The sequence below is a fragment of the Mustela nigripes genome, chromosome 15 (genome assembly GCF_022355385.1).
Source record: "Mustela nigripes isolate SB6536 chromosome 15, MUSNIG.SB6536, whole genome shotgun sequence".
NCBI classification, from domain to species: domain Eukaryota; kingdom Metazoa; phylum Chordata; class Mammalia; order Carnivora; family Mustelidae; genus Mustela; species Mustela nigripes.
The window spans coordinates 27,233,423-27,256,011 of NC_081571.1; the positions used below are offsets into that span (position 1 = coordinate 27,233,423).

Below are 22,589 nucleotides of genomic sequence, written 5' to 3' on the forward strand. Positions count from 1 at the left end.
ACACAGTTTTCAGCACTTCTAATGGAGTGGCAAACCTTCCCAATTACCTTGGAACGTGTGCAGGGAGAACATTTGCGGTACAGTGGGTCTGATGTTAAAATATGCAGCTTCTACCTTAGAATAAATAAATTAACTCCTGTTTCAATTGTTCCCTACCTCCAGAGAAGCTAATTTAGAAGTATGCCTTTAAATTAGACCCTCAACTCTTTAAAAATACATATACATCAACTCCTCCAGTCTGGTTTGGAAGAGGGTAGAAAACAAATGGGAAGACATTAATCTTGCTTTCTTCAACAGTTTGAAAGAGTCAAACCTCTCAGCAAGTCAGCAAACACTGGTACGGCTTCAGCTGGAAGCAGAATGTGATGTTCTTTTCAAATTATGAGTAATACAGTTGGATTTCTTTTTTGAAGAGTATTTAGACTGCTGACATAGGCACGGAGCAGTCACCTTATGGTCTTTTTAAGAGGAGATTTTCTGTCCAAGTCTTAAGGGCTAAAGTATATATATATTATCCCAGCACAGAAGGGTATGGAGGAGGGAGGAGATGGGCAATGGAGAGCAGGCGCCGGTTTGCACGGGGTCCATACTGCTCTTTGCTAGGACAACCTCCGTTTGACCACTCAAATGTCACACCAGGGTGATTTCATCAAATTTGCCTGTCATTTCCCAGACATGCTGCAGAGGTTCTGGCTCCCTAAGGCCTGACCCCCGCCTCGAAGGCAAACTCCGGGAGTGGTGCATGGCTCCCAGAGGTCCCGTTAGGGCACTAAAACCACTGCCAGAGGGCGGAGGTGACCCCAGTAGCAGATGGGGAGCAGGCAGGCACCCACCAGCTGGGTTAAGAAGCTAGGACCTGGCCGCCGCCTCCCACTCGGGGTGCAACGGCGCCCCCTGGCGGCGGCTGCTCCGCGTGCAGCCAATTCCAGCCAGAGTTTCAACTCACTGGGACTGGTCCTCTCTCACCCCTCAGGGTGAGGAAATGCCCCCTCCCTATCCATGCTTCGGAAACCAGACTGTGGCCCGACCTCAGCTGTCTTCTTGCAGAGAGAACTCTCAAGGGCCAACATCAGTTCCCACCAGACAAAGTGTGGCTTCCCTCCAGGCACTGCAAAGGAAGAGGCTCTTGTTTTAGCTCCCGTTTTTTGGCAAGTAGAATGAAAGGCATTAAGTTAGACTTGTATCGTGTACCCTTTACTTCCCCAAATATAGGTGGTGGCATTTTGGTGGAGTACACTTGCACATGTGGAATCCGTTCAGCTTTGCGGGTCTGGACTACTGACAAGAAAAGGTGATCCTTAGGATTGCCTTTTCCCTTGTACGCAGATGTAATATCATCGCTTACACAGTTATCAAAACTAATTTGGGTTTATATAACCACTGGATCCCCTGTAAAACAAGAACAGGACACTTAGAATATGCATTATGGGCCTCCCTCAGTGCTCTTCATATTGGGATCATTGTGACAGCTCTGGAACACTCTGTTTGGGGCCCACCTCCTCCTAGCCTCCTGAGAACCAGAATCTAGAGAAAAAGCTTCTCGGCTGATTCTCAAATGCAGCCAGGGCTGACAACCGCTGCTGCATGCAGCTGTTGCCCAAGTGTTATCCTGGGACCAGGAACACCACCTGGAAACTGGTTAGAAATGGCCATTCTCCTCCCCAACTGCAGAGTCACAAAATTGACACCTCCAGGTGGGATCCAGCAGTACCATTTCAAGACCCTACCTGGGAGGCCCTGAGGCTCACTGAGTTTGAGAACCGCTGCACTGAAACACTCATCAGGTCAAGAACACAATGCTTTTCTGCATATCCCCCCACACATACACCCCAAATTTGAGTTGAACCCCTAAAGTATAATGTAATTATTTTTCATTTTTCCAAAAAATATTCTCAATCTGGACTTTTTCATCATTTATTCATTCACACCAATAGCATTTATTGAGAGACCAATTGATGATATCGCTGGGCAAGACTGAGCCATTATAGTTATGGAGACTAAGAGGTGGGCCGAACCTCAGGGAACCCACAGTATGTCAAAGACGTGAACAAGGTGCTTTAATAGAGGAGCTCCAAATCTATCGAGACTTCTAACTCCTTAAAAACAAAGAAAAAAAGGTAGATGCTGTTAGGGGACACAGAGCAAGAGAAACCCTGAAGACAACCCAAGGTTACCACAACACAGTGGCATAGAACTCCAGCCCCAAGAAATTTCTAAACCCTGAGTTCATCAGCTTGTAGGATCTGAACATTGTTCAGTACAATGGTTCTTGGGCTTTTAAAACACTGAAAATATCTTGTGTTGCCCTTTGCCACCACCTGTGCCTTTCCCACCCCACCCCACCCCCAGAATAGCAGCCCTTCTGGCAGGCTGGGTTCCACGCACCGCACAGTGGGAGGCCCAAGATCCCTAATTGATGCTAACCTTTTGCATCCCAGGTTACCGGTGGCCTCTGCCTAGCAAGCTCTGTGCTGTCTGGATTTACCTGGACGTGCTCTTCTCCACGGCTTCTATCATGCATCTCTGTGCAATCTCACTAGACCGCTACGTTGCCATCCAGAACCCCATCCATCACAGCCGGTTCAACTCCAGAACCAAGGCCTTTCTGAAAATAATTGCTGTTTGGACCATATCAGTGGGTAAGTGGGTACGGGATTTCAGGGGCTCATCTGAAATAACCATCCATGCCTTCCAAAGAGACTTGTTCTGTTTTATTGTACGAAAAGCTGATACACGGACTCCATGGGGTTTTTGTTATTGTCCTCTCTAGACCACAATGTCGTTATTTCTCAGATTTGCTTTAGGAAGAAAAAGTATCAACATCACTGGCTGACAACCTAAGTTTTCCCAGTTAAGAACAGACACCTGCAGAGCCAGTTAGAAATAACTGCGCCATAGCCACCTTCAAATGCTTTTGCTCCCCATCTCGCACTTTCTAATTCACTACTCTACCTCTTGAGTTCCCCTGGAGACCTCCACATTTATCATCCCTGCCCCTGTCCATTTAAATGGCAGGCCCCCACGCTGAAGAATACTCAGCTTCCGGAGGCTGGAGAAAGGTACCAGGGGCTGTAACTATGAGGCAGAAGGTGAGAACAGAGAAAGGTGGCAGGACTAGTTCAAGGGCAAGGCACTTCTGCCTGCCCAGTACCTCGTCAGTGGTACTGTAACCCCTCCTCTTTTTCCGGTCACCACACACCGGAAGATTTCAACCCCCTTCAGTTGCTTTGATTACACATTCCCCTCTCACCAGTATTGATCTCTTGTCACAACCAACTCAACAGGCAGGAAAGCCCAGATAATGGGAGCCAAAGGGTCAGCTCACAGGTAGCTAAGTCAGTGGCACCTGTCACCTCAACAGGCTTGGTTTGGAACCAAAAATTCCCTGGGATTTAAGGCGACAAAGCTTTTCAGGCACGGACACTGCACCTGCTTGTGGCCACAGCGGTGTTTGCATCTGCTAACAGGAGGGAGGCTATGGGATTTGATGGCAGGCTTGACACCAAACATTTCAGAGTCTTTGTGATAAAAATCCAAGTTAACAGCAAACGCAATAGGATATTTTGTGTTTTTCCGTTCCTCCAGCTTGCCTTGCTGCTAAAGGGGTCCTCTGCAGAACAGGTAACTCCATTTTAGGGAGGAGCAAATGGGGCTTCAACAAGTGAAATGACCCGCACCAGACCCCACAGCTAGGACACAGGACGGTGCCTGTTTCCTGATGGAAATGCTAACAAATTACATTTGCAGGATTTTCAGATTTTGAAGGGTCTTATCTAGTTTCCATTTTAAAATTCCTAGTACAGGTTGAGGTGGACAGAAGAGCTCATTATGCTTATTTGATCAGTTAGGGTACCAGTGCCTAAAGAGGCTTTGTGGCTTGCTGTGTCAGCTCTTCAGCCAGTGACAGGTCTAGGACTCTAAACTTCTGGTGCCAAGCCATGCTCTTCCTACTGCATGACCACCTTCTTTAGAAAACCGTTTTTTTTTTTTTGGCGGGGGGCGGGGAGTAGCCTGTGGTTTCTGGGCCCATGCAATCTTAGACTCCTTCTATCTGGAACAACAGAATGAAAGACCAGTGGTTCTCAATCCCAGCTACACATAAGAACACATGTGGAGCACTGGGATTTAATTGGTCCATGGTGGGATGACTAAGGAGCAACCAGGGTAAAGGACCACTGAAACACATGCGCTTAGCAAAGGTGGCCGATAATGCAAACAAAGCAAACCATGTTATCACCAGGTTTATTCTAGTGTTCCCCTCGTACACAGTCACACTGGTGAGACAGAGGCTTGGGAGCGTCTCCCATCTTCTACCTTCTGGCATACACATACAGTTCAGTAGCACTTGTCCCAAGGAGCTGTTTCTGAGCAAAGACAACCAGCCTGCGGTATTTAAAGTGCCTTACAGAAAACAAACTGCAGAGAAGTTGCACAAGATGACATTGCTCCTATTCCGTTCTCGCTCCAGGAGACAGGCAGGCTGGATGGGTGTGGGTGTGCGAGGAGGGGTCATCACCAATGTGGCCATACTTACAACACAGCTACAATGTATGGAGCACTAAATACATGAAGATGAGTTAAGATAAGTATTTGGAGACTTCCAATAAGGTGATGGAGGAAGGCAAATAAGGAAATAAAAAAGCTCTGTATCATAAATCTGAGATAGAAGGCTGAGGAGATGGCAGTTGGGAAAGGGTTAAAAAAAAAAAATTCTAACCAAGAGCCTGAAGGTGCTCAGCACAAATATCTGAATTTTCTGCTACTGTTTCCACTTGTTTTACATTTAGATACTTAGTCCAGATAGAATTTTGTGTATATAGTCTAATAGATTTCTTCTACCAGTCTTTTTCGCATCTATTTTTTAGCATTTCTTCTACCGGTCTTTTTAGCATCTATTGATATATCAGTACACTGAAGCTGAAAAATGGATATTTTGTTTTCTTGATAGATCTGAACTGCCCTTGCATTCCTGAAATGCATTTATAAATGAAATTGGCTTTGGAGGACTTTGTTGGTTGGTTTATTATTCTTTTTTTTTTTTTAATTTTTTATTTTTTATAAACATATATTTTTATCCCCAGGGGTACAGGTCTGTGAATCACCAGGTATAGGTTGGTTTATTATTCTTACAAGGTTTTTTTTTTTCTCTTTTTAGCTATATTAAATAAATTTGGGATATTACTGTTTTTTTCTCTGTGGTCTTCAAATATTTAAATGGGAATGTTCTTTAAAAGGTTTTATAGAACTTGGTTCTAAAGCTCTGTCATGTTGGAACCTTTCTAAATGTTCTCTTTAATTACAACTCTAAACTCTCTTCAGTAGTTATTTACATTTTCTACCTGGTCTTGGGTTACTAGCTACATAGAAAGTTGAGATTATCCTTTTATATGGATTCTTGATTATTAAATGCAATTCTTCTTGCTTTAACATCTACTTCATCTGATATGAATATAGCTCTGCCAGTTCCCTTTTGGTTATTTTCTGAATATATCCTATTCCATCTTATTACTGTCACTACTTCCTGATTTAATATTTAAAGTACATTGCCTACAAGCAGCACATAAAATTTTCTTTAATCCAGTCTATCTTTTCATTGGAATATTTAACCCATTTATAACTAATGCAGCCGAGATACATAGTATTTGGGTTTAAAATGACCGTTACTTTTTTCTTTTGTCCCATTTATTCTATATTCTAGTTTCTATCCTTGCCTTCTTATGGCCTGATCAAGAATTCATTGTTCCCCATTATAAGCTTGTTATCCATTCTTTTAAATCCTTATGATTTATTTATTTATTTTAACCTAATAGAGCCTAACAAATTACCATTTCTTAGATAATGGAAAACCTCTGGAATATTTTAAGTCCATTTGTCCCTATCTCTCATGTTCTCTTTTCCTATTGTCTAATTTTAAGTATCCTATTAAAAACCATAGGACATAAGTGTTCTACTATTTCCCACATATTGACCATTTCTGTTGCCATTCATTGCTTCTGTCATTTCCATGATTCTGCCTGTCTTTTCCATGATTCATAGTCCCTACTTCTGAATTTTAGAATGACCATGTAGTTTTCTTTCAGCTCGTTATTCTAAACATCTTTATTTAGCCTTCCTTTTAAGCATATTTTTTGCTCAATATACAACTCAAGGTTTCTGGTTTTCCAGTAATTTAGAAGGGGCATTCCAAAGTTCTAGCTTACATAATTTTATTTGATAGTGAGAACTCAGCTGTCAGACTTAGTGTCCCTTAGAAACCACCAGCCCTTGCCACCCCTTGCTACTTTAGTAGGATTCTTTCTTTGTATTTTATAAATTTAACTATGATGTGCCCAGATACGTCTTTTACTGTTGGGTTTGTCCTGCATGGTGTTTATATTCATTCTTTAATTTTTTGCCTAGTACTTTTGTTAATTTAGCAACATTTTTGGCCATTATCTTTTCAAGAATTGCTTCTGCTACAACTTTTCTCCCCGACACATTTCTTAGACTCGTTTCCCAGATAATAGAAATTTTACCCATGCTTACAACTCAAATAACTTTTCTACATTTTTACATCTTTAAGTCTTTAGTCCATGTAGTTTTACTCCCTTCTCTGGATTATTAAACCTCTCACCAGCTATTTCAAATTTGTTGCTCAACAAATGTATTATAGCCTTAATAGATCACTGTATTTCTAGTTTTAAAATTCCCATTTTATTGTATTTAGTTCTGAAATAATTCTCCATGATTTCATCGGTTTTCTCAAATGTTAATCACAGATGTCCAGAGAGCTGATTACCTGGGATATTCTGTTTTCTGGGGTCTTTTCCCCTTTGGCTATTAGTATACCTTGTAATTTTTTTTTAATTGTGTTAAGGGAAAAAAAAAAGGAAATAAAATGTTAGTATTCTTGTTCAGAGAGGCATTCTTTAGTTTTATCAGGCAGTTGCCATAAATCCCTTTAATCCAACTAGGGACTGAGCTTATTTTAGGCTCGCTTTTCATAAGCACTGTCTTTTAGTTTATCCTTACACCTAAGGTATATGCCTTCCTTTTTTCAAATGAAAGCCTGAGGTGTTCTCCATTTCGAAGAACTCTGAAATCCTATCCCCTAATCCTATCCCCTCAGCACAGATTATTCAGCTACTCAGCCTCTCAGTCCATCCCTCAAACGGACTGGTAAATGACTAACTGGGAAAAGGGCTCACATAAATACCTTCCTTCTCTTCACTTCACTCCAGAAGCTTAATTCTTGAAATCCTGGCTACCTTGGGTAGCCCGAGCCCAATTTTTTATCTCCCTAACCCCTGAGACATCGTTTTGGGCCTTGAGTTCTGCCTTATATGAAACTAGCATTGCCATGCCTCTTCCTCACCTGAAATTCTCCATTTCATCTTTTCTCCTCTCTTCATTTCTGTCATGTCTTTGTTCCTTTGATATTTTCACATTTTTAAAACACAATCTTCCTATCTCTGTCTTTTGATAAAGAAATTCATCCTGTCTGTATTACTATCACAACTGGCAAAAATCAATTTTATTCTTCCCATCTTCTATTTCATATATTTCCTTTATAACAGTTCATTTACCTTATTTCATGCATTTACTAACTTGTACAAAGTCATTCTTTACTTCACCCCATCCCAATGAGTTTGAATTATTTGAATTTTTCATTCTTTTTATTTTTGAAGTCCCATCCCAAAAATTGCACTGATGTATCTATTAGAAGATCGTAAGTAATCCAGCTAGGTTGTATTCTTTCCTCACTCACCCTGAGTCCCAATTTAGACTTCTCCATAATTTCAAAATAGTAGAGCAATAGCTTTTTAAGCAAGCCAAAGAAATACACAAACTACAAAGATATAGACATTGCTTACTACAGGAGAAAAAGTTCTATAGGTAAAAATCAATAAAAGCCAAGTCAAAAGAAAGTATCAGTGCATATGAACAGACTGAGGGTTGATATTCCTAACATACAAAGAGTACCTACAGGTCAAACAAAAAAACAACCCAATAGGGAAAAAATATATAAACATGAACAGAAACATGAAATGGACAATAAATGCTGAAAAGAGGATAACTAATGGACAGGAAAATGCTTAATTTCTTTAACGGTCATGGAAATGTAATTTAAAACAATGTATTACCATTGTTCATCTGATTGGCACAATTAAAATAAGTAGAATCACGCTGAGTGATGCCCTATGTAGGCTCATACCTTATTTGTGTGAATATGAATTGTTCTTGGACAGTGTAGCCAAAGTTATTAAAATCTGACCTGCCAATCCTACTTCAGGCCATCTGTCCTACAGAAAAATAGAAGTAGATCTAAAGACCTTTAATTCAGAAGTCTTGGAAAATAGCAGAAAAGAAGACTGGATTGTGGTTCACTGTATTGTTTTTATCCTAATTACAGAACATTTTCTAGCTCTTAAGAATATTGAGGTGGGGTTATTGTATAGTCAACTGGAAAAATGTCCATGACTAAGTGCAAAAAGCAAGATTTCAGGGTGGTATGGATGGTCTGAGCCCATTCTGGTAAAATAGGAATAATTTAGGTGAATCTATTAGCAGGAAGAATCTGAGGACTTCAAATTTGTCAAGTACGGGAAATTAGGAAAAAAACAACAGATTGTTGTTTTCCCCTGTAGCTTTCTGTATAGTTTTGTCACAGATATTATAAATGTTTCATTCTTGATCATCATAACATCTGTGGCGTGGGAGAGAAGGCTTCATGGAGAAGGTGGATGACCTTCTAAGTTTGCTCGGATCTAACAAATGGCAACCTTGGGAACCACAACCCAGATGACTCAAGTTTTCCTGCACTTGGTATTTCTGAGATTTGCTGCCATGTCCCCCTGCTCCCTGCTACCAGCTTGGTCATTTTACTGTTGCCAAGGCTTTCATCCAATTTGGAGGAAAACGAACGTAATTACAAATCAATTGCACTTTCTATTTGTGAACTCTGAGGAAAGAACTGATGACAGAGAAGATTGACGCATTAGATTAAGAACGATCCTAGGATTTTCCGGATTTCATCAGCCCTTCATAAACCCAATTTTTATGATCAGAGGTAACTGACTTCACCATGATATAAAAAAAGTGAGCAAACGCTTTCCTCACAACGATAGATTTGCTAACATCACGTAGGAAAAGAAAATACTTAATTCTCTGACTATCTGTAGCAGGTAAAGGTACAGGTTAGATAGAAAAAAGTGAAAAGGACTATCTTTCACATCACATAGGACAAGCAAAGACCCCATTTAGAATTTTTTCTTCTACTTCAGAAACATACTTGCACCCCATGGAGTCATTTTGAAGTATCCCAAATCCAAATAGAATTTTTTCACTCCCCCCTCAAGGATATCCATGACTACTATTCTCTACATTAAGACTACTTTTGTAATAGGATAAAGATAAGCTGTGTCACATTTATTCAGAACCTGTGTCTTCACAAACTGACACCTTGGCATAAATACTCAATTGAATGCTTAGGTCACCAGGTACAACACTGGCCTTTAGGCAGTCAATAATTTCCTGTCTTAGGCAGATTTATAAAGAAATTTTTGAGGGACAGTGAAAGTAATCTCAGTGTAGCTTTCATTTTTTAAAGAGGACTTTGAGCATCTTTGGTCTATGAACAAGTTTCCATTGTGTTTAGTTGGTTGACCATAGATCCTGGTTATAAGCCACAAGTCTGGAGTCAGACTATCTGGCTCTGTCATGTCTAAGCTGTGTGACGTATGGCAAGTTACTAACCTCTCTGTACCTTCTGTTCCCAATGAATAAATTTTAGTAACAGTACCTATATCAAGAGGTTTAGTGATGGAATAAATATACGGTTTGTGTCATAAGCGTTACAACATGTAAACTTCTCTGTAAGGTTCTTGGTTTCTAACAAATTAGCAGGATTAGGTTTTTTTTCAAGTTTTTTATAATTTTTTTTTACTTTTTATAAACATATAATGTATTATTAGCCCCAGAGGTACAGGTCTGTGAATTGCCAGGTTTACACACTTCACAGCACCCACCATAGCACATACCCTCCCCAATGTCCATAACCCCACCACCCTCTCCCTACTCCCCTCCCCCCGGCAACCCTCAGTTTGTTTTGTGAGATTAAGTCTCCTATGGTTTGTCTCCCTCCTGATCCCATCTTGTTTCATTTATTCTTTTCCTACCCCCCCAAACACCCCACGTTGCATCTCCACTTCCTCGTATCAGGGAGATATGACAGTTGTCTTTCTCTGACTGACTTATTTTGCTAAGCAGAATACCTTCTAGTTCCATTCACGTAGTCACAAATGGCAAGATTTCATTGCATATATATACCCCCTCTTCTTTATCCATTCATCTGTTGATGGACATCTAGATTCTTTCCACAGTTTGGCTATTGTGGACACTGCTGCTATAAACATTTGGGTGCATGTGCCCCTTTGGATCACTACGTTTATATCTTTAGGTAAAATGCTCAGTAGTGCAATTGCTGGGTCATAGGGTAGCTCTATTTTCAACTTTTTGAGGAACCTCCATGCTGTTTTCCAGAGTGGTAGCACCAGCTTTCATTGCCACCAACAGTGTAGGAGGGTTCCCCTTTTTCTGCATCCTCACCAGCATCTGTCATTTCTTAGCAGGATTAGCTTTTTGTCTGCTTTCATAATTTATCTAGGTATTCCCAATGTGTCACTGGTCATTTGAAAATGGTGGGTTTTTCCAAATGAATTTTTATGTTTATATGATTTTTTATGTATGTTCTTTTCTTTGGGTCTTCTGAATTTTCAATCATTACCAAGATTGCCTTTCCCATTACAAAGTTTAAAAATCTTCCATTACTTTTATAGTTTTATATTAAGTCTTTGAACCATTTAGAATTTAACCTGTGATTTTAGTTTTTCTACACAGATTCATGTACTCTTTATTTGACCACAATTTGATACTCTACTTTATCATAACCCAAGTTCCATATATATTTGGATTTAATTCTGGACTTGTTCTGTTGATTCATTTACTTTTACCCAGAGTATACTTTCAGTTGAGAATGTATAAAGGCATTTATTACCTTAGATCAACTCCCTCATCCTTAGACTTTTCATGACTATTTTCACATGCTTTGAGTTTTAAAAATCAGCTTCTATCTAGTTCTGGAGGGTGAGGGGGGGTGGTTTTATTGAAATCCCATGTAGTTTTATAAATCAACTTTCTAGGTCTTTTGTATGTGATTTAAAAATCACATACAATCGAGGTCCAAAAAGAATAATAGTGAACTATGCTTAATTAAAAATACAAAGTGAATCAGCTCTTCTGTTGGCCTTCATGTTTGGAGGTGATGGGATTCCCAACTCTACTGGCTGAGACAAAGTATCTTAGGACACCTGGGATTCTCTCTTCTGGGACCTGACAGGTTTATGCCCAATTTGCTTATTGCTAGGAGTCAGACAGCCTAGAAGTGGAATCCAGAGACTCATCAAACAACCAGGACAGGAGGTGAATGTGTTACCTATGCACTCTTCCACAATTGGAAGATCACAGTGTAGGCTAGCTCCTACCAGGACACAAAGGCAAACTTGAGAAATTCACTTAACTTTCCCTTTCCCTTGGTTTCTTGGCTCATTTTCTCTCCTGGGTGAAAGAAAGTGGTTTTTTGTTTTGCTTCCCCCATATGGCACTGTCCTATCCAGACGGCTAGGAGGAAGCTCTGGGTACCACCTCAGTCCGCGGGTGAGTGGGCCAGTGTCTGGGAGCAGGGATGCTCACAGCCACATGGAGACTGCAGTCCTTCCCAGGAGTATCATGGCACCAGATAGCTAAGGGACCAGCCATACTGTCACAGCCCTGAAACAAAGGCTCTACTGAGCCACTACCCCCTCAGCCCATCTTCTCATTTCTTAAAGGGCCATGGTCCTTTCCCCTTCAGCCCACAGGTGCAGAATTTAGGGACCTCTGCCCTGCTGAGCAGCACTTCCTAACTTAGAAATCTCACAGGAAGGCTATGCTCTTGGAGGACACATCCTTGGCTGTCCTTCAGCACTCTTGCCCATGGGTATGAGGCCATTTAATGGCCCATGTCGCTCAAAACCTGCCAGAATGACAGCTGACTTCTTTCTGCATCACAGACTCAGCCATAGCTATGGGACAATATGCTCAATAAAACAGCACTTAGCATAAACTCTCCAGGGCAATTGGAAACTGGTGAGAAAAATTAAGAAGTGATTTGGTGGTAAAGAAGCACTTTATGCCTTGTCAGTCTGCTACTTTGGCTTGCCTCATGGACTGTTCTGCTCTTTTGATCATTCTCTCAAGGAAAATGAGGAAGGAAAGAAGGGACAGGGCTGAGACTTTTATTACTTCTGGACATTGAGAGCAGAAGACTAGCATCCATATACCGCCCAGGCTGTGTTGGGTACTTCCAGGTTAGGGAGCCTTCCACTTTCTCCACATCCACCCATCACTTCTGGGCTGGAAGGTAGGAACCCTCAAGTCCGAGGCTAGGGTAGATCATCCGAAAGGTTATCACCAGCACCCTTCATATCCTAGTACCTGTTCCTTCTTTGGCCTAACCAAACCCCAACCCTGGGTCACTTAGACCACCATCCCTTATGGTCACTGCACCCATGTAACCCACAGCTGCTAGAGAAAGTCTCATACTGAATCACATGCTGCCACATATCTCTGGTTTCCAACTTTGCCTAGATGCCCGTTGTGGTCGGTCCTTTGGGCAATCCCTAGTGGATCTTTCAAGTTTTTCCCCATTTAGGTTTTCTCAACCTCAGTCCTTCATTCTCCAACCAGAAGGCCTCATCCCATTCTCCTCTGTGAGAAGGCTATTAAAGCTAATTCCCCTTATCCCTACTTTTTCTTTCCAATTTGGGTTTCAATTCCCAGTTTCCAGACACATATTCCAGGACTATCCATGTTCTTCTGTGCTTTATCTCTACTTCCTGTCCTTCCCCAACGGGTCTTCAATTCCTCCCCATTCAACTCTGATTTACATTAACTCCCCCTAATGACTCTACCTTTGCTTTCTGCATTTTGTCACATTTTTCACACCTCAAACACCATCCAGCTTTGGCTGCCCTTCTTACTGCTCAAAATCACCAAAGCCTTTCTTTTCCCAGCCATGTCTAAGAGACTCTAATAACATCCTCAAGTAATACATGGGTACTTTCCCAATGTGAGGATCCAACAGCTCAGACTACAGAGAATGCAAACTCACCCTTCATCCCTCCTGCCTTTCCAGACCAGCACCCACAATCTGGGCTAACCTTGACCCTCACCGTTACCACTCAGTGCAGAGCATAAGCTGGAGGAGAACAAGTGAATCATACCAAGCAAAGCTCCCTCAGTTTTCAGCCCTTTGAGAACATCTCAGTCCCCTTCCACTTGGATAACCTTTGACTCTGTTTGCACTTCAAACCTTTACTGCAGTTTCTCTTGTTTTGGCCCTTTCTTCAAGTTGTTTTTACTAAACCATCTGCTGTCCTCCATTTGTGAATTACTTGTAAGAGCATTATTTTCATGGATTGTTCTAGTTGATTGTAATTAATGGACTTTATTCTGTTTTGTCTGTGAAAGGAATTTCCAAGATCCTATACATATGTGCCCAGACATGGGCTTGACTCAAAAATATTTCTCATTCCTTACCTACTATCCTTTTATATATTTAATTCTATGGATTGATTGCTTTCAATACTATTTTTTTTCTCTGTTCCTTTATTAACTCCCAAATGAACCACTAAAGGTTTATAAGAGGAACCATACTTACAGGCTACACTCAAATGGTTAAGACATGAGCAATTCCCACCACATTTAAGGAAACCACCTAGTTTACATATTTGATATAGCAACTTCGGAAACCAGCCAGGATGTAGAAACCCACAGTCTGTTTATTCAGGGATGCTTTCTACTTCTGATACAGCAATTAACCCATCTGGGGTTTTTGGTTTGTTTTTTAAAGGTTTTTGCTCATTAAAATTTCATTTTATCCAATGAAAGATACTCAAGCCTGTCTGAAACAAAGTTGATCCTCATTTGTTGTCTTGTTTGGTCTGCTGGTTTTGTGTCTTTGTTTTAGGCACTGGATACTGAATCCATAGTAAATGGACCAGAAACCATGTATCTGTGGTTCCTCTAATCCAAGGGAAAAGAGAGGTTCCTCTTCTTTTGCCCAGCACCTTCCTGTGCTATCCTGCCGGCATTCTATTATGGCTCCAACCACTCTATTCCAGCATCACCATTCTTAGATGCTAATTCACCAACCCAGCCCTATCATTCTGGTTGAACACACATGCTCCCTACATATACTTGAAGACGTTACTTCTTTTGATTTGTCTCCTAAAGTCATTTACCAAGGAAGCAGACACATAAGAGACCAAGCAGGAGTGTATTTAGCCATACATAGGAAATAAATTATGCTATCTAAATGAATGAGAAAAGGATGGAGGAGACCTAGAAAGAAGTGATACAGAAATAAAAGGAAGGAGAGAAGTAGCTTTTCCCCTGCAGTAAGTCATCTTTAATAGCTCTACCTAGGCCAGCCGTTTTATGTACAGGACCTCACTTGGCCAAGTATAGCAAATAAAGGTTTGCATACACATCTCTAGGGTAGCTTTTTCAGTTGAGATTTAATGTCAGTTTCCATAGTAACAGGTTTGGTAAGGCTGATTCACACATGCTAAGAATGAGAGACATTCTAGGAGAACTTCTCTAACTTCAGGCAAAAACTAAAAGTCACACTTTAGTCTTTTCAGTAACTTGGTGCTTTAAACTCAGCAGGAGAGAGCCTTATTAAGTCGAGCAAGAAATATTTTCATTAATGAGGTTTCTTTTTTGACTGTTTATATTTCTTGTAAAATTGAAAGCTATTATAGAACAGTGTTAATAGAGAATGTTCCTCAGGGGAATAGAAAACTTTCAGATTCTGGTTATGGTCTTCAGAACCGTCCCTGCCCAGCCCTTTCCTCAATGAAAGGTCTTAGCTGCCACTTGTTCATCTGCCTATTTTGAGGTATTTTATCATTTAACCAGACGTCAAGAGTGTTAAAGAAAACTAAAAAACTTGAACAGTAAGACTGAACTGTAAAAGTGAAGTATTTCTCTAAATATCCCTAGTGACCAATCCTAGACCAGTTTCTGAAACAACATCAAACAGACCAAAATGATAACCCGTAACTGAAGACCATTTATTTCACCCTTGGATGAGAACTTCCTTTGTGTCTGTGAAGGAGGACTTTTCTGTAAGGAAACAATGGAAGCACACTAAAGTTACTGTAAAATGCATATGCTTAGAGCCCATTCCCAGATAATCTGGTTCATTAGAAATGGAAAAACCCAGGAATTGATATACCTAAAGAAGCACTGCCTGAATTATCAGTTTAGAATTTGAATTTTTTTATGTATATTCTCCTGAAGTTCAAGACTTCAGATTTGTACATTGCATGTACACATATTTTTAAAGGAAGAATGTAAGGATTTCCACTAGAAGTACACAGTTGTTCAACACAGCTGTTCAACCAGCACGTAGTATGTTCTACATGCAGAATATACCAGACTTTTAACTTCTTAAGGGTAGGGACGAGCCATGTCTTACTTGCCTGTGTAAGTAACACCTCTTTGCCCCTAGTACAGTAGGCATTCCATCAATGTTTGCAAAACTGACCAGTAATAAGTCAATCCGGATTTCTTCAGTTTTCATTTCAAATTGGTCAAGGTAATAAGGTACCTTCTCACATAAAGGAATATCATGATATTTGAAAGTTAACTGCTGCCCATCAATAACTCTACCAGAATTAAAGAGGAAAAATACAACTAAGATGACCCAACTAATTTCCCTGGAGCTCTTTTGAAATAGTTTAGAAAGCCTGAAGTCTCACATGGCATTTGTCTAGAATTAAATTACATTTTGATAATCCTTTCCAGCTCTAAAATTCCATTTTCTACTCTTGGGTCTCAATACCTAAAATTGTTAGCAAGCCTCTGAACAAAGATACTTTTGTTTTAGCAGCAAAGAATTTTATTTCTAGGTCTCCATTCGACCTTCAAAATCATACTCAGAAGTTGGGTGTCAAAATGCGGAGAAAAGCACTGAAAGCTCTCACTGGTCTAACCAAAGTACAGTGTTATCTGCAACTCCTATCTGTTTGCCTACCTGGAAACTTTATGAATTCTCCATAATTATTGTGAAGTAGGGATGGTTCTTGGGTGAATAAAGTAATTCATAGACCCTATGGAAAAAGTAGCACTAAATAGCCTATCTTCAGAATGGTTTGCTTACCCCCCCCCCCCCCCCCCCCGTGGTGGTTGAAGGCAGGAAAAACAATTGCTTATTTAGCAACTCAGAGGCTCAGCAGCCTGAAACAGGCTAGAAATAGAAATAGACCAGGTGAGAACCAATGAGTCAAAAGGTTTGGGGTTTTTTTGTTTGTTTTTGTTTTTGTTTTAACCCAGCCCCAGTTGCAAGTAGAATTGAATAGACAGAAATCATAAAAGAAGGTAGGGTCTTGTGATTGATTTCCCTTTGTTTTTTAGGTCAAAAATGGACCTGTTTATAGACTTTTAACGGATCTTTCACAAGGATAAAGTAAGAAATCTGAATCGAATCATTTTCATAGTTCTTTAGGAAGCTTTTTCCACATTACTACATTCTAGAAGCTTTGGAAGTCCAATTCCTCAAGGTTGAAATAATTCTCGCAATGTAAAGGATACTAAAAGCTCAAAGGGAGAGAAGAGATGATGGATTTGGTTAATTTAGTAGCAATAAACTAAACATTTTAAAGTGGTTTTGCAGCACCAAGTCCCTCTGTCCATGATACATTGCCATTCAGAGTTAGTATCAGGTAATAAGCTGCACTGGCAAGAGGAGCAGTGCATTGAGACCCAGGCAGCCTGGACCATCAGCTTTTATGGGTACATGGGCTGTGTCCATTTCCGCACTTGTATGGTGAGAACTTTGGATTACTGAATTCCTGAGCTCATGGTCAACTCTACAGTCCTGTAGTCTGTAGACTGAACCCTTAAGTCTTGGTACTGAGAATATTTAGGGGGAGCCCAGGCAAAACTTAATTGGAATTTAAAATCTCCAAACTACTGACTTAGCTATACTTCATGTTAGACCAATTTAGATAAAATCCATCAGATTAAAACTGAGAACTGATGGAGCTCCATGATAAAATGTAGCTCAAAACTCCAATAGGTAATTAATAGGTCACTATCAATAGAGACCCAAGGTATTGAGCCAGACAAGATCTTTCCTTTAAAGAACAGTTGAAATCATTAGCAATTTTAATCCTAGAACCATTTTCATTTGTCTCCCAATAGAATGCATTTTTAGCAAAGAGCCTACACACGGTTCTATATCATGATACTTTTATGACTCATAATACATTGGTTTTTTTTTTTCCATTACAGGCTCTATTATTATGATTCTAATGACTGTAATCTATTCCTTCATGTTGGTAAAGCATAACCTGTTAGCCATTCTCCCAATTCTGTTTCTAGTTTTGACCAGAAGTAGTATACTCAAAAAACACTCACTTGACATTTAATAATAGCATTTGCTTTATTCTAACCTTACAATTGGTTGTATTTTAGTTTAGTCCTTTCAGTTTAACTTGTCTTGAATTTCCTCAAGTCTATTTACTTCAGTCCAAATGATTCCTTCACTTTTCTCCTGTTTAAGGAAGCTGACCATTTTAGAAGTTGCTTTTCTTTTTAAGAAGTCACAAATGAAGGCATTACTTTAAAAAAAAAAAAAAAAGTTGTGGCAAAACAACCAGTGTGTCATTTCACTACTAAGCATATAGTTCACTGGTACTACATTCAGAATCTTGTACAACTACAATCGTGATTTCCAAACTTCCCAACCCAAGCAGAAACCACATTAAGCAATTCTTCTCCATTCCCTCCTACCGCAGCCCTTGGTAACTGCTAATCTAATTTATCTCTATGAACTGGTCTCTTACATTTCATAGAAGTAGAATTATATTTTTCCATTTGAGTCTAGCTTACCTAAGTTTTTAAGGTTTATTACACTACCTAGAAAACTCCATTCCTTCTCATAGTTCAATAGTCCATTGTAAGTACATTTTGTTTATTCGTTTGTCTGATGGTGGACAGGAGTTATTTCCACCTTTTGGCTATTGTGAATACTGCTGTACTGAATGTTGGCACGAGGACCTGTTGTAGTCCCATTCTTAATTCTTTTGTATACTGAGCAGTGGAATTATAGGTCATATTGACCTTTTCAAGAAACAGATATATCAGCTTTCACAGTACCTATATACCATTTTACATTTCCATCAGCTATGTAGAAGGGCTCCAGTTTCGCCACATCATCAGCAAAAGCTATCTTGCTTTTTATTGTACACATACTAGTAGTGTGAAGTGATATTTCACTGTGGCTTTGATTTGTATTTTTCCTAATGACTGATATTGTATCTTAAGTATTTTTGGCTTTGTGTATCGTTGATGAAATTTCTCTAAGTCCTCCATCCACTTTTTAACTGGTTTGTTTATCCTCTCATTTAGGAATTTTTTTTACATGTTCTGGATATAAGCCTTTCAGAGAATATTTGAAGACATTTTTCATATTTTGTCATTTTCTTGATCATCAAAATTAAACTTGTACACAGAAGGACATTAAATCCAATTTCATTTTTCTTCTGTCACCTGTACTTTTGGTTCCCTATTTCAATCACTTTTTATTCCTTTAATCTAGTTTGCTTTCTTACTCCATCTTCCCTAAGGTTTCTATATTACTCCAAGTTATACTATTGTTAGATAATAATTCAATGAGTTATCAAGGATTAAAAGAATTTGCAACAGACTGTTTTCCTGTCATTTGAAGTATTGAAAGTCGGTGTGGCAATGTTAATAGCAGTGAATAACTTTTCCATTTTTAGAAATGGCACATTTCAGTAGCCGGTAAATGTCGATATAGTTTATAAAGCACTTTTGGATGCTTCAAGGATGAAGAGTCACCCTAGACTTCTTTGGGTAAGTGCCTGAAGATAGATAATGAAAATGTGGTATAGAGGGTGAAATAGGAACTCAGTCAAATGTGGGTAATTTAAAATATGCTACACCTGTGAGTACACTCTCAAAAGAACTAGGTAGGATAATTACAGATTTGATGGTGCTAATTCCTTCGTTTAAGATGTAGAAGAATCCAACAGTATTTTAGGGAGGTGTTAGTCTAATTCCTTCAGTTGGAGTCTGCTTTTGATTATATGGTGGATTCTTCCCAATACAGGCTCTTCTGAATAGTTACTTGTTCTTGGCCATGCATTCACCTTCAAAGACCTCGTACAAAGCTGTCAGAGCTTTGCCTTCTATTTCATCTACAGATCACATTTCCAGCCGCACAGCAGCCTTCAGTAATTCCATTCAGCTTGACTCTCTGACCCAGCTCTGGCAGCTTTGCACATCCAAGGATGTGGAGCTTTCTGATTATGCAAATGTTATGTGCTTCCTGAAGTCTGACTTCTCTAGGGAGAAGACATCCCCATAGTTTTAGAGAGACAGAAAGAAAATGTTTGAAAATGGGAACAATTTCCCCTGATCGTCTCTTCAATTCATGATTTGTATTATCCAGCTTTCCAACTGCTAAAGGAAACCAGCTCCTGAAGAACTGATCATCTCTTGGCAGTAGACTCAGGCAATTAATCTAAGACAAAGGAACCTGAGCTTAAACCCAAATCCTTCATGAAAAGCAGCAAGCAACCAGCCCCTTGTTCCAGATGGAGATGTTATCTGTTATCCAAGGCTGCTCACTATTCAAATATTCTCAAAAAGATATTCTTGAGGAGCAGCAACTCCTTGAATTCTGTGGAGAATCATATCCTCAGTTTTATTTTTTTCCCCTTTTAAAATCTTTAAAAAAGATTTTATTTATTTGACAGAGAGAGACAGAAGGAACACAAGCAGAGGAGTGGGAGAGGGAGAAGCAAGCTTCCCACTGAGCAGGGAGCCCAATGTGGGGATCAATCCCAGAACCCTGGGATCACGACCAGAGCCACCCAGGTGCCCCCCCTTTTAAAATTTTAATTCCAGAGTAGTAGCATACAGTGTTACACTGTCTCCTCAGTTTTATGCTATGTTGCACACACATGTAGCAGGCTGTCATAGTGCTGATATAAAATGACAAGTGGTAAATGGTAAAACAAGAGATTAAGTGAAAAATGACCAATTATCAGTCTCAGGGAAGGGAACAAGATAATGGAGTTGCCTTGACTTTCGAGGATGAAGTCCAGTTGGTACCAATTTGGAAGTAGCTGAGGTAGTTCAGATATCACCTATGCCAGATCCTTTGTCCACTCTACATCTAGCATATAGTAAGCATTTTTTGGAGTAGCTGTTGTCAATGTTATTAGTTCCAGGCAAGGGTTGGTTAGCCTATATATGGAAACTAGTTGGTTAATATATCAAACTATATAAAATATGTAACAAATATTAAAAAACTTTAGTTATTCTTCTATTTCTGGCCTCCAACCTATACTACTTAGAAAGCTTCTCCTCAGACTGTAAAGGAACCAATGGGACATGTGCCTTCAAGCCTTTGCTCAAATGTTCATTTCCTGGTGAAGCCGACCTAAACTTTCCCTCCCACCCAGAGAAGTTTTCACATTATGTCCTGTCTATTGCCCACCCATTCTACTCAGCTTCTTACCTTCTATTGTTTATTTATGTTTTATTTTCAGCCTACCAGTGGGATATATGTCCCATGAGAGCAGAGGTTTGTAATCTGTTATATATGGTCAATCTCCAGCCGCAAACACTGTGTGGCCACCCACAGTCAATGCTCCCTAAATTTGTTAGATGAGAGAACTGAGTCCTAAGAGATAAAGTACTTCAGCCGGCTATAGTAACAAGGTAGGGTTGGGACACAGATGCAGGTCTTCTGACTCAGTTACTATTTCCACTGTATGTCACTCACTTTGCTAGCCTCCCCCTGTCCCAGGCCTCTAGGTACATGTATGTAACTCCATCTAGGAGTGGAGATGCCTGCCCCACCCCATCCCCACCCCCAGGAAAGAGAGGGACTGCAAGTGAGGCAGAGGCTAAAGGACGGGTCAGCTCTCCAGGTAAAAAGACCACCCAATCCAACTCTGTGTGTGCATCAGCCTCCTGGGTTAGTAACAGATGCACCTCTCTGAACTTTATAAAGGGGAGCCTTCAGAAGTCCAATCTCTAAATCAGGACTGCCCATAGTAATAAACATTTTATATAGAATTTTAATCTACAAACCAATTTCTAAAACTCTCCCAAGTGAATCCTCTTAGGATTCCCAGGATGTGGGCCAAGATAGAGATAACAGAACTTGAAAATAATGAAGTATGTGAGAACAACAACAAAAAGGCCTCAGCAGATGGCTGGAAAGCCCAGAAAAGCTTACTTGGGTCTGAGCATCCCTATGTTCCCATCACTGCTAACTTTGAGGACTCCCACTCCAGTATCTACATATCCTGCCATCAGTGATAGATGCGCATCCGTGTCCTATACATAGGACTTATTTCCACTCATAGCACAAGACTCTGTGTATATATTTCTACATATGCTTTAAGTGATCCCAAGATTTCCTTTGAATTAGTTCCATAAAGCTATCAAGCAGCCACCAGAAATGTGTGCTATTTAAAACTTCAATGTTCAGTAGACCTAGCCATTGATGGCTCTGAAGGCTAACACGGACCTAGGACATTCCCATCACATAGTTCTACTAGACAGTGTCCCTGCTAGATGTAGCCCACATGAGCCAAGACCACTTATAATCTGCATCTCAATCTGGTAGAGCCATAATGGTTTCATAGGGCAGTCTGCTGGCAGCCCTGGTGCTAAAATTTGTGCCTAATAGCTTTTTGACACTGGATTCTCATGAACTTTGAGCAATTGCTTTATTTTGTCCTATCTTATGAGGCTCTTAGTTTTCTTTTCCATAACATCACACTCACTGACCTGGAGTCCTCAACTGCTGAACCTTTTCCCTCCCCACCTCCAATAGTTCTTGTCAGCTAGCTGACACTTCATGGCCATGTGAGGCTTGGGACAACCTACTTTGCTATCTTCTCCTTCTTTGATAGATCTTAAAATTCTCGACGTCCAAATTAAATTTACAGATTAGCTAAGAAGGCCAGAAGATGGGGAAGCGTATCAAAATATATTCTAGTAAAAATAGGCCAGACTCAGAGGTAGGATAACTCAAATTTGGCACTCATCGTTAACCCACAGACCAGTCCTCTAACTTCTTTCAAAGTCTTCTTCGTTGTCATTTGTAGAAGTATTCACATCTACTGGAGGCCTGGCGGAATATTTTATTTTATTTATTTATTTATTTATTATTTTTTAATCTTTTCAGCATAACAGTATTCATTGTTTTTGCACCACACCCAGGGCTCCATGCAATCCATGCCCTCCTTAATACCCACCACCTGGCTCTTCTAACCTCCCACCCCCTACCCCTTCAAAACCCTCAGGTTGTTTTTCAGAGTCCACAGTCTCTCATGGTTCACCTCCTCTTCCAATTTCCCCCAACTCCCTTCTCCTCTCCATCTCCCCTTGTCCTCCGTGTTATTTGTTATGCTCCACAAATAAGTGAAACCATATGAGAATTGACTCTCTCTGCT

The 22,589-nt window shown here is 40.1% G+C and overlaps 1 protein-coding gene across 1 annotated transcript in view; it reads left to right on the top strand.

Annotated features, from left to right (window-relative positions):
- HTR2A (5-hydroxytryptamine receptor 2A) overlaps nt 1-22,589 on the top strand; it is a 58,625-nt gene that overhangs the window by 1,908 nt on the left and 34,128 nt on the right. The window contains exon 3 of the mRNA XM_059377598.1: nt 2,439-2,639. Coding sequence (XP_059233581.1) covers nt 2,439-2,639 — 201 coding nt within the window. The remainder of the gene's footprint in view (nt 1-2,438; nt 2,640-22,589) is intronic.